The sequence below is a fragment of the Puma concolor genome, chromosome E4, assembly GCF_028749965.1.
Source record: "Puma concolor isolate L17-30 chromosome E4, mPumCon1.1.hap2, whole genome shotgun sequence".
Taxonomy (NCBI): Eukaryota; Metazoa; Chordata; class Mammalia; order Carnivora; family Felidae; genus Puma; species Puma concolor.
The window spans coordinates 44,758,306-44,771,128 of record NC_141683.1 but is presented as its reverse complement, the minus strand read 5'-3'; the positions used below and the strand labels follow the sequence as shown (position 1 = coordinate 44,771,128).

The 12,823-nt window shown below is 44.5% G+C and overlaps 2 protein-coding genes across 5 annotated transcripts in view; one reads left to right on the top strand and one right to left on the bottom strand.

The window, feature by feature from the left end:
• NPL (N-acetylneuraminate pyruvate lyase) overlaps window positions 1-2,009 on the bottom strand; it is a 37,822-nt gene extending 35,813 nt beyond the window's left edge. For 2 of the 3 annotated variants that reach the window (XM_025921106.2, XM_086693863.1), the window contains exon 1: window positions 1,666-1,788. The gene's annotated coding sequence lies outside the window, so the exon portion shown is untranslated. Of the gene's footprint in view, window positions 1-1,665; window positions 1,789-1,870 lie in introns of those variants that run through there. The other variant, XM_086693862.1, reaches the window with a different exon arrangement.
• The window catches only part of RGS8 (regulator of G protein signaling 8), a 135,129-nt gene continuing 123,948 nt past the window's right edge, over window positions 1,643-12,823 (top strand). The window contains exons 1-2 of one of the 2 annotated variants that reach the window (XM_086693850.1): window positions 1,643-2,065; window positions 8,325-8,440. In XM_086693850.1, coding sequence (XP_086549976.1) covers window positions 2,011-2,065; window positions 8,325-8,440 — 171 coding nt within the window. In that variant the 5' untranslated portion in view covers window positions 1,643-2,010. Of the gene's footprint in view, window positions 2,066-8,324; window positions 8,441-12,823 lie in introns of those variants that run through there. The other variant, XM_086693853.1, reaches the window with a different exon arrangement.

Sequence of the window (12,823 nt, the reverse complement as noted above, 5' to 3'; positions counted from 1 at the left end):
TACTGCCTCTCTCATAACTTACCCTTTATTACCTCTTATCTAGACCAACAGGCACAACCCCAGGTCTAAGAGGATCAAAGGGACTCAAGAAGGCTCAAATGATAACAGTCTCAAGCTAGGGTCAGCACCAAAAGTCTAATTCAAACAGTGCTAGGCTGTTCACACTAGACTTCTGTATTCTGAGCTTTTAGTTACATTTATTTCACACTTAGGGCAGTTACAGATACTCTTAGGATCATCAGAAGCTTGGATGGGTAGTTTTATATATGGCTTTGATTGAAAGAAACAAAACTGAGTGCATGTAAATGCAATTTGGTTACAAAATCTCAAAAACATAGAACCTGTAGGGATGTGGGGTCAGAGTCAGGAATTCCTACCTTAATCCCCACTCTCCTCCTCCAATCCACATAGGCTTCCAGGTTAATCTCCTGGAAGCACAGACATTTCTAAGCCTGCCTTGGCCCAGCTCAGAAAATGCTAATGACTTCCCCTGGCTTCAGGAGGAGAAATGCCAAACGTCCGGGTCCAGGGCTCTGTATAAATCTCTTCATGCCTGAAGGGCACTAGCTCAAGTGTTCCCTGTTGCTCCTACCCACCTTCTCCCATCTGGCCTGCTTCCTTAGGTTCTCCCATCTGGAATGACTATCTCCCACTTCAGCCCCTTGAGTCTAGACAACTTTTAAAACTCACTGTACAAGTTAAAGAACATTCCCTGATCTCCCAAGAGGAAGACAATTTCTTACTCCTCAAAATTCCCTCAAACACTTGCTTTTCCTTAAAAATGTTACATGTTATTAGCAGGGTGGTTTTGGCTCCTCTTCCACAGCATCAGCCACCAGGGAGCAGGAACAGCTTCAAAAAAATCTGTCTCTGCACGGAGCAGTACACGAAAAGACCAAAATTTGCTGACTTTGTGAATGCTGAATTTCCAGGAAGAGATGGGGGCAAAAGATCACAAAAACTGTAATAGGTAACGATTGATATTTTGTACATTCAAATTTTAAATAAACTTGTTAACGTCAAGCTTTGGCATTCTTTGTAGCTTGTATCAAAAGCAAGTGGTTAGAATGTTCTCCACCCTAGGGCTCAATGCGAATTTAGAATGTTAATAGAGATGCTGGGGAGAGGGTATTACTCTTGAAATCTTGTATCTCTATCCACCAACACTTAGTACAAAGAATTCAAGTCAAATCCTCGGAAAAGGGCAAAGTTAAAACAAAAAATCTCTGGGCGAGACGGAGGATGCAACTCTGGGCATGGTGATGACTCGAGAAATACGCGCAAAAGAAGAAAAGAAATGGAGAAACGAAAGAAACAAAACCAAAACGCAGAAACATAACCGAGTTCCCATAAAATGAAGGCATTGGGTCAAATGCAATGATAAAGTCTGTTCCACTCCACAGCTGACTCAGCTCACTGAAGGGTCCTTGGAGAAGGCTATGCAGTCCGGAAAGAATCCAGGGGAGTGGTCCCTCTGTGCAGACCCCTGCCCCAGGACTGGAGCGTGTCGCTTTCGCACTTCCTCTAGCCCCACGTCCCAGCTTTTCTGCCTTCCCCTCTCCTCCGGGCCGTCACCGTCCCCCCGCCCCTCTGCCCTCCTGCCCCCATCCCCGGGTGGGCTGCAGGTTTCCCTCCGCCCGTCCGCCCCGCGCGAACCGCGCTCACCGGATAAGCCCGGGTCCGCCTCGGTCGCGTGTGGGCCGCCGCCGCCGCTGCTGCCGCTGGCCGCAGTGCCGCGCGCCGCCGCGGCCTTTCTCTCCTCCGCTGCCGCGCGGCCCCGCACCACGTGCCTACGCGCCCGCGCAGAGCCGCGCGCCCCGCACGCCCCAGACGCTGAGCACACGTGCAGTTTAGCCTCCCTCCGCGTTACCTGGGGGTGTGGGCGAGGCGCCGGGACTGCGAGCTTCCGAGCTTGCGCCTCCGGAGCCGCGGCGCGTGCTTACGCGCGCCCAGATTCCGCGGGGCAAACTCTCCCTTCCCCTTCTGCTGCGCGGGTCGTACCGCTTGCGGATGCCTACTGGGCTCCTGTTCGCTTTAACTTCTGTCCAGGGCTCGGCAGCAACAGGTACTTCGTGGTTGTGGGCTTTGAAATTTGGGCTGCCGGTTCCGAAGCGTGCTGAGAACCCTGCCTGCCAGTCGGGGATCCAGTCTGTGCTTTTCAGGCTAGTGCTGCTGCCCCAACCCCGCGTGCCCTCATGTTCAAAGGTGATGAACGGATATTAAAATTGGATTCGTTTCTAAAGCGGTAGCTTTCCTGGGTATTCTGGAGAACAACTGAAAGAGTTTTGAACGGGATAATTATTTTTAAACAGAATATCTCTACTTGTAGGAATGTCAAGAGTTTACTTTCTAGTGTCACATGCTGTGCTAATACATAAGAAACATAGACAAGTCCTCAGGTTTCTCTTGTTAATGTGAATTATCCTCAATTTTGCATAAAAGACAATGGCCTATGCTTATTTTATTTAGGGAAAATAAATTTCCCTTAGGGCTTTCTACTTTGCATTTTAAATGCTTTTAAACCCATTGTAGAAGTACTTTCATTGCATGCGGCTTCAGCAGTTAATTCATTAATCAATTCATAAAACAATCCTTTGTCGTGAGTACTATTTTTTAAAGTCATATTTTACAGTTGAGGAACCATCATCCCATTCTATTTTTTTAAGTTTATTTATTTTGAGAGGGAGGGAGTGCAAGTGGAGGAGGGGCAGAGAGAGAGGAAGAGAGAGAGAATCCCAAGCAGGCTCCACGCTGTCAGTGCAGAGCCCAACGCGGGGCTGGAACTCACAAACGGTGAGATCATGACCTCAGCTGAAGTCCTGTTTAGGCCTAAGTACCACGCTTAACCAACTGAGCCATCCAGGTGCCTCAGCACCATCCCATTCTAAAGATCAGAAGAAAAAAAAAAGTATTTTAATGAGTTTGAGTAATTTGCCAAAGGCCACAGTGCCCATGAGTAGTTGAGCTGTGATTTGGTTTCAAGTAGTGCGGGAGATGATACTTTTAACCACTACTCTATGTTTTCCTGCAAAAAAGGAAGGGAAAAGTCCTAGTTATGTCTGTCTAAGAATGTCAACAAGAATATATCCTAATGGGATGTAAGTTTTTTCAAAGTCATACTTTAATACATGCAAAATTAAGTATTTCAGTACCCAAAAGTTATAGAACATCAGGCTTAATATTGTCAACCAATAAACCAACATGTTAAATGAATAAACTACTGTTTAAATATATGTAGTAGTACAAAGCAATGCCTTATAATAGTGTGTTAGGGTTTGCTAAGAAACAGATGCTAAAACTGGATTTGAGGTGCAGGAAATATACTTGGGGAGGGACCCAGGGAGAAGGCAGGGAGAGCCTTGATGGTCATACAGGGCTGACACCTGTGGTAGAAGCTATGGAAAGAAAGGGGGTGGGGAAGAGTCTCACTAGAATGGTGAGCATCATAGCCTCTACTACATGCTCTTAAGAAACTCACAGCCTCTCCAATGAATTGTGGGGAAGACATTTACCTTTAAAAATATGTATGCTAGTACAAAGGTATGAAACACTGAGGGAGGGAAAGACTCTGATCTGGGCAGAGGGGTGAGTGTGTGGGCATGATGAGGCAGGAGAGCATTTCTGAAAAGTCTTCCTGGTGGAGGTTGACACTTGAGCAGTCTTAGACAAGGAGGAGGCCTTAGAAGAAGGGAGAGACAGCCAAGGTTCACTGCTGGCCCGAAGTCCTCTAACACTTGTCTGATAAGTGGCAAGGGCTCTGTGGCCTTTCTTTTATTGTTGTACAGTGTTATTTAATCATCATTACTTTTTATGCTTTTCTTTCTTGCCCCCTCATTCCACTGCGAGGTGCTCAAGGCAGGTACCTTGTCCTATTTCTTTGTTTTTCCCACAGCGCAGAGCTCAGTGCTTATCTACCTGCAGGCAAAGAGGGTTGGATTTGGAGACGTTTACTCCCTTCAACTCTGCTTTGTTTAAAAAAATATATATGTTGGGGTTCCTCATCGTATTGTGTTCACTACAATTCAAGTTTGAAACTCAGTGATGTGGAGGAAAGAGCTTGGGGGGATACAGTACACTGTAATTGATCAGACTGGCCACACGTTCCATCCTTGGTGCTGACAGTGGAGCCTTATCACAGGTTCCTGAGTGGACTTGGAGAAACCTTCCCAGAAAGGTTCCCCTTACCTTCTTGTCATGGTGCTGAAATGTTCTAGTACCAATTCCACTGTGTGGGAGGTGTTCCCCTCACTAAGAAGGAATAGTTCTCTGATGCCAGCTGGGTGTCCTACAGTTTAACTCAATTCCGACAGACACTATCTCCCCAGAGATAGCATCAAATTTCACAGGTTAAGGGTTCAGTCATAGAAGTCTGCCCTCCCCGCCCCACCCCCACTTCAGATGTTACATCAGATCCTATTACCTGTGCTTCTGACCCATTGGCTATAAACCAGAGGTTCCTTTGACCCCCTCCTTGGATTTGATTAATTTGCTACAACAGCTTATAGAACTCAAAGAAACATTTTACTTACTAGATCACTGGCTTATTTTAAAAAGCTATAACTTGGGAACAACCAGGTGGAAAAGATGCATAGGGCAAGGGATGGGGAAAGGGCTCATAATTTCCATGTCCTTTCTGAGCACAAGTGTATGCTCTCCCCAAATCTCCATATTTACCAGCTGGAAACCCTCTGCCCGCCCTCCTTTTTGGGTTTTTTGGAGGCTTCATTACATAGGCAGTATTTTTTTTTTTAATGTTTATTTTTGAGAGAGAGACAGAGAGACAGAGTGTGAGTGGGGGAGGGGCAGAGCGAGAGGGAGACACAGAATCCAAAGCAGGCTCCAGGCTCTGAGCTGTCAGCACAGAGCTTGACATGGGGCTCGAACCCACGAATTGTGAGATCATGACCTGAGCAGATTGGACACTTAACCGACTGAGCCACCCAGGTGCCCCTACATAGGCAGTATTGATCAAATCACTGGCCATTGGTAATTGATTCAATTTTGGAGAAGGTTGGGGATGGAACGGAAAGTTTCAACCTTCTAATCACATGATTGATTCTCTTGGCAACCAGCCCCTATCCTAAGATGCTTTCGAAAAGCTAGTCACCTCATTAACATAACAAAAGACATTCATTGCTCTCATCTCTTCGGAAATGTCAAGAGTTTTAGGAGCTCTGTGCCAGAAATGGAAGACCAAATTTATAGTTTTTATTATAAATGACAATGTTACAGTTGTCCTTACCAGGAAAGAGGAAATGGATTGTAGACAGCCAGAATACTGCTACATTGGGGAACGTTCATGAAGGAAGGAGAATGGAATTTGGGTCTTGAAGCGTTGCTCTCCATCGTGGGCCTGAGAAAGTTCTCTCCATGGTGAGGAAGAACAGTTCTTTGCATTCCATGTAAAGGAATACAACCAAGTTATAGGTATGAGAATCACTCCTGGAAATTCTGGTTGTGTGGGTATGTCGGTGGGGCTGGTAGAAAAGCACAAGTTTATTTTTGCATCAAAGTCCATAGATCTTCAGAGAAGGAAGCAGGCCATGACTAGAAGTTGGACAGATTGCTAGTCCCCATTACAAAGACTCTTCCTTTTTATAGGTTAATTTCTGAGACTAAGTGCCTACTAGTAGAAGGATGTCTCTTGAGGGGAGAAAAGTCCTATGCATAAGCTGCGTTTCAGAGAACGCTTTGAGTCACAGGAAGGGACAGTTTTGAGAGTAGTTGTGCTCAGTTGTCTCCTGGCTCAGCCCTTTGGTGAATGCATATTGGTTTCCAGCTCAAAGGAAAAAAATGAACAGAGATGTAACTCCATATTGGCATTCTTAACCTGGACTCTGTGACTCCGGATTTTTAATAGCAATAATCTTTTAATAATACTAATCTTTATTGAGATGCTATTCAATACTATGCAATTCACCTATTTTAAGCATATGGTAGTTCAATATTCTTTATTATGTCACAGAGTTGTGCAATCATTGCTACAATTTTAGAACATTTTCATGACCCCCCCCCCCAATAACCCATATGTGTTAGCAGTCATGCCCGTTCCCTTCCTCCTCCTGGCCCCCAGCTCTAAACAACCATTAGTCTTTCCATTTTTATAGATTTGCCTGTTCTGGACATTTCATATAAATGGAATTATGCATCATGTAGTCCTTTGTGTCTGGCTTCTTTTCCTTAGTGTAGTATTTTCAAGGTTCATCCATATTGTAGTAGGAATCTACTTCATCCCTTTTTATACCCACACAATATTCCATTGTATGAATATACAACATTTTATTCATCCATTGGTTGGTAGACATTTGAGTTCTTTCCAGTTTTTGGCTATTATGAATAATGCTATTATTGTGATTGTGGATTTTAGACCTCCAGGAATATTGTCGGCATCTTTTTTCCAGTGGAGTTAGTTTATAGCATTCTGGCTTCTGTTTGGTTTTTCAGAAGCCCCAAGTCCTTACCAAGATCAGGGCTTTTACACCTGCCTGGGCGGCCCTTCTTCAGTCTGACTGCTACTCATCCTTCAGATCATGGCTCAGGTGTAACCCTCCTGAGAAGCTGACTTGTGCAGACCCTCCTCCTAGCACTGTGTTCTTTCCATTCCTGTCACAACTTATTAGCGTGTTTAGTTCTCCCCGTTAGTTGGTAAGCTTTGTGAGGGCAGTGGTCTGTCTGTTCTGTTCCTTGGGACACATCTAGTGCCTGCTACATCATAGGCACTCAATAAGTAGTTGAAATACTATGCAATGCAGAATGACTGTTGGTGACAGAGAGAGGTATCCTAGCTCTGTTGCCAGAACATAGCCTTTTGCACTGATGGGAGGAGGGTTACCCCCTTGTTGACTGGTATTGATATAAGAGTAAGGACTCCTGTGGCCGAGAAGGGTGGTATGAACACAGAGAACAAGAACTAGGGAGCATTGAGGACACTGGATCCAGATAAAGAGGACTGTATTGTCTCTCTGAGAGCATGAAGGGAGGGATTCCTGATGTATATTAAATCTGGACGATGTTGCCTTGTTGCTGACTTTGAGACCTCTTTCTGAATTGTATGTATGGACCAATGTGCCAATGGGTTACCCACATTGATTTATCATCCCCTAATAGTTGGAAAACCCTTTGAAAATTTGGGCCTAGTTTGATGACTAGCAACGGAGAAAGTATGAGGGGGCCATAGTCTGAAAACAGAAAAGGAAGTTAATATTAATTTTGCTTGGCCAGGTTTCTTTGACAATATTCAGAAAAGTACAGAGGCAAACCTCCTTTGAAGGATGTTCAGCCTGTGTTAGGTACTGCCTGATGAACATGAGGCTGTTGGGACGCATGCAAGTGAGTCTGGTCCACTTGTAACAGTACTCTGTAAGGTTCCCCGGGGATCTAAAGAGTAATAAACATGTCTTCCAAAAGCTTCCCAAAGCTCAATAGCTGCTCATATTATGAATTAGGTAAGGACTCACCACTAGGTGACAGTCTGTCAGCAGAAATTGCTTTCTCATTTAATGACTCTTTCCCCAACTGCAAGTTTCTGGGAATATCAGTAAAAATAAAAATATTAGGCAATCTTTTTCTGATCCCGTTTCCCTATCCTCCCTTTCCCAAAAATCTATGGAGCTGACATCTTCAATGGTAAACATTCTTCTTTAATCTCTTTCCTTAATATTAAAGTAATGAAAAAATGATGTGTGGAGACACAGAAAATTAAGTTTCCCCTCCCATACTACTTCTTTGGGTTTTGAAGATAAATATGGCTATAAAAAGAGTACACTCAGTGGTCTTGGCTTTTTTTTTTTTAATGTTTATTTAGTTTTGAGAGAGAGAGACAGAGACAGAGACTGGGAGCAGGGGAGGGGCAGAGAGAGAAAGAGGAAGACAGAATCTGAAGCAGGCTCCAGGCTTTGAACTGTCAGCACAGAGCTTGACACAGGGCTTGAACCCACAAACTGTGAGATCATGACCTGAGCCAAAGTTGGATGCTTCACTGACTGAGCTACCCAAGTGTCCCTTGGCTTTTTTTTTTTTTCTTCAAGTTTATTTATTTATTTTGAGAGAGAGAGTGGAGAGGAAGAGACATTGTGAGTGGGGGAGGGATAGAGAAAGGAAGACCAAGAATCCCAAGCAGTCAGCGCAAAGCCCAATGTGGGGCTCAGACTCATGAACCATGAGATCATGACCTGAGCCGAAATCCAGAGTCAGATGCTCAACGAACTGCCACCCTAGAGCCCCTTGACTTTTTATAGGGAGAGGATATTTAAAAATCTGGTTCAAGTTTAGTTTATAAGTATTTTCTCCCTCAGGAATATAAATCACTCTATGCTTCCTTTCAGCATTTGAGGTGAAGATGGAGCTCTTAGGAGAAATGTATTTTAGCTCATTTATGAAGAAGTTTCGTTTTATGTCCTCTTTGAGCAAAAGGAAGACTCCCTGGAAAGTGTTCGGTGAGGTAAGTGCAACTTGAAATTTCATTTGCTTCCACCTAAGACTGCTTCAGTTCTGGGTAACAGCTGAACTCGGCACTAATGGTCTGGACTTGGGGAAGTTTAGGCCCCTTCTGTCAGCTGGTGAAGGGGGTGGGAGCTCAGATGGCCTCCTGAGGGGTATTCTGGGAAATTTTGTTGATCCTGCCCCTCCTCATTCCTCTGCCCAAGCCATCGTGCATTGCTGGCCCCAGCTTCCAGTGTTATTTCCATGGCCCCCATTGATGAGGTTCTTCCAGGCCTACTGGAAAGTTCCCATAAGTTATTCTAAAATCTCACTCTATTCCTGTGCTCCATTTTGCAGGCTAGGTATCTTAGTTACGGCTAAATTATCTCAGCTCTGAAAGAAATGCCTCCAATCTATATTTGGCCATACATTTAAAGGTGGGCCAAGTAGGTTAAAAAAATAAGCAAAGCAAAGTACAGAATGGTATTCAATTCTGCCATTTGTATTAAAGGAAAACAAGGTGCGTGTAGGGGCGTACCTGTATGTGAAGGTATGTTATCTGGAAGGATAACAGTGATAGTCAAATATTTAACAACTGGGTCGGTTCTGGGAACAGGGATGGCTGCTGGCTTGAGATCTGGAAGCGTGCTGGGGATCTTCTAATATCTAAGCTTTAACCCTGTAATGACTGATTGAAGTTCTGGGGGGGAGGGGGCAGCACTCCAGTGGCTTGAAGCAGCAGCTGTTTACTAGTCTGTAGAGAACCTTTAAGCAGTTTAACAACATGTGGTTGTCCTGGTGTTCCCCAGCAGCTATCCACGGGTCCTCCTGGGAGCGGGGATTTGAGGAGGACGGACTTAGTATTCAGCGTGCCCTTTAGCACTGTTTGAAATGCTTTGTTGTTGTTTGAATTCTATTCAATCACGTACTTGGAAATTGAATTTAATTTTGTTTGGCTCAGGGGAGAAGTCTTATTTTTAGAATTTGGTTCTGGACATTTCTGTCTAGTCATCTGACTCCAGTCTGCCTACAGACTCAGGGCTGTTCTCTTTTGTTCCATCTTGCAGGCAGCTCCTCCACCCAGAGCTTTGCTTACACCCCTCTGCTCACCTGGCTGACCCCCTTTCACCAGCACCAACCCCCCAGTCCTCAGCGTTACTGTCTGAATCTCCTTCTGTTACTTATCCTGCACCTTATCCTTATCCTGTTACTTATGTCCACCTTACCAGACCTCAGTTCCATTACCAACTAGGATAGACATTACTGTGCTTAATCTTGTGAGCAGAAAATATGTGTTCTTTCTTTTTTTTCTGTGTTGGAGAACCTGTGCTTCCCTAAGTTTTGTTTGAGCATCAGCACAAATGGCAGTGGTTGTCATAACCATGGTAAGAACTCATGTTGCATTGGTTTGGGCATCCACCTGCCTGGTGCAGAACCACCCCGGACTCCATGTCTCCCCTGGTTTGCCTGGGAGGCAGGGTGGACCTTCCATTGTGCCCCCTTCCATCCTTTCCTCTTTTGCTTTGAGCTCTTTGTTGGTGTCCTCTGCTGTGCAGCTACTAGGGAGCAGTGTCTGGTCTCAGTTACAGTCCCAGCCACTCTTAAGCCAAGGTTGCTGTCTTCTGGTGCCTAAAAGTGTGCAGAGAAGCTTTTCTCTTCTGCTTTGCCACATTCTGTCACCCAGGTCCCAGAGCAGCATGACTTGCTGAAGTGAGACTTGAGTGTCTTACTGAGCCTCCTCCTCTCCACCTGAAGGATCTGCTCCACAGGCCTCAGGTGTGAGTCCATGGAGCCAAGGCAGGGAACTAAAGACCGAGACCAGGCATTTCTTCCTACCCACCCCACTTCCCCACCCCAAGCCTACCCTTCCTGTCCCCCTTTCTCCACCCGAGGCTGCCACAAAACTGTCTTCCAGCAGTAGCTTCCTTGAGTCTAATCAACTCCTAGCCAGGTGAGCTGTTCCCTTAGATTTATCAAAGTTGACCTTTTGTGATAGGCACAGTTGGACTCGGGCTGGCACCCTGGCCACAGATGTTCTCTTTACACTTATCTCACTGTGTGGTAATTATATGTTGGCATGTCTCCTTCCCCAAGTTCCTCCAGTATGAGCTCCTAACTGTGTGGTATGCATCTTTGGCCAGCACCCAGTCCTTGCTTTCACGGGGCAGACCTTGATAAATACTTTTTTGAAGAATAATCGATCACAGTCATTTCGCCTAGATATGCAAAAGGAAGCCTCTCCTCTTTACCAAAGGACATCCAGGCAACAGGCACAGAGGGAGGAGAGCTATTTGTTTATTTATTTATTTTTTTTTTTAAATTTTTTTTTTTCAACGTTTATTTATTTTTGGGACAGAGAGAGACAGAGCATGAACAGGGGAGGGGCAGAGAGAGAGGGAGACACAGAATAGGAAACAGGCTCCAGGCTCCGAGCCATCAGCCCAGAGCCTGACGCGGGGCTCGAACTCACGGACCGTGAGATCGTGACCTGGCTGAAGTCGGACGCTTAACTGACTGCGCCACCCAGGCGCCCCGGAGGAAAGCTATTTGTAAAGGGACATCCCCTACCCTACAAAATAGCCATTCAAGGCTCTCTGGGCTTCTTGTGTCTTCAGGGGAGCAGAAGAAGCAGGGTGAGAGCAGAACTTCAGGGAGCTTCCATTGGTCTTGTTTTGAGAGAATAACATGTTGAACAACTGTTTGGTTACATTTTACTGTGCACCTGCCAATTGAAGAAACAAGGACAAAAACATGACAGGGTACAGTATGGCAAAACATATTGACTGGAAAGGGAAAAGGTAGATGACATACAGGAACAGAACATTTTATTTGTATCATCCCAAATTCAGAGAAATGTGGTTAACTCAATGCTCCAGTCACCTAAATGTTTACAGTGGAGGTAAAAGTGACAGACTGAGGCATGGATCTGCTAATGCTGGACATCGGGTGTTTCTTCTCTTATAATTTACTAGAAGGAGGTCTGGTGTCATGTGGTAGACCACGGAGTGTAAACGACCCTCCAACAGAGAAAGATCAAGAAATTGTGTAACTACCTGAGCTTATTTTCTGAGAAACAAACCCATGAATCACAGCCAAGGTCAATCCTCTTCAACTAGTATGTGAGACTAAAAGAGGTACTGATTATGTTTATTATAATAACAATATTTAACACTTACTTCAAGGCATGGCATTTTCACAAATTGGAAAAAATAAGAATACTCCAGCAGTCTTATGGATACTCAGTGGCGATATCACATATAATCACGGTCATTGGAATAATTGCAGAGATGACGAACCAGGGTTTAATTTTAGGGAGAGAGAGGTGTTAAACAATTTGTTGAAGGTCACACAGGTGGTAAGAAGTCTGTCTAATTCTAAAGCGTGACCTCTTTCTCTGCATAGCAGTGCCTCCCATGTTGGAGAATGTTACGATGGAAAATCTTCAGATGAAAAGCATGGGATTTTCATGTGATTTTAAAAATGCTGTTGTCTGGTCACATGTTTTGGTTTCCCTGTTCTTTGTACATAGAAAAACTCAGAAACTCAATGACTTGTTAGGTGACAGAACAGGTCCTACTGAAGAGGAGTGGCTAGAATGACCAGAGCACCCAGGTGTCCTGTCACTCAGCACCTTCCCTATCTCCCATTCTGGGTTCTCCATAGCTCCGCCCATCACAAAATCAATCTACCAGTCTCCCAACCCACGCACGAACCAATAAAGCAGTTGGTATTTGTCGAAAGCCCACTTTGTTGTTCCTAGGGCAGTGTTTGGTGCTGTGGGGAATGCCGAAGCAGCACCAGACAGGGCCCTTGCCACTTTGGTGCTTATAATCTAGGTGGAGAGACAAGGCAAAAATACATGACACAATTACAGAATCTGACAGAATGTAATAAAGTGCTAAATTGTGTGGTACAGACAATTAGAGAACAAGACAGTATATAATAAAGTGCTAATTGTGTGGTACAGACAATAAGTATAATAGGAGTTCAGTGAAGGGATGGATGAGTGTGGGCTGTAGTCTTCAGGGAAGGCTTCTCATCATGTCAGGGCTGCCGTGTTTATCTGGTGCATGATGGGAAACTGAATACGAAATAGAGGGTGGATGAAGAGCAGAATAACTGTGCTGTACTTTGGTATCTCTTCTCAGCCTAGATGAAGGCAGAAAGGGAAAGAATTCTTTGAGAGGTGGCATTCTCTGTTTAAAATGAAAATCAAGTAGAGAAATGCCTTATTTTCTTTATTAATTGCATTAGAGAACATTTCCACAGAAACTTAAAATCATATTTTAAATTGAATAATGTACTACAGTGTACTAGGAGAGTTCAGTGTTTACAGAAATCATGCTGAAAATCCTTTCATTAATGAAGAGTACTTTTGCATGACAGATAATCACTAGTTTAT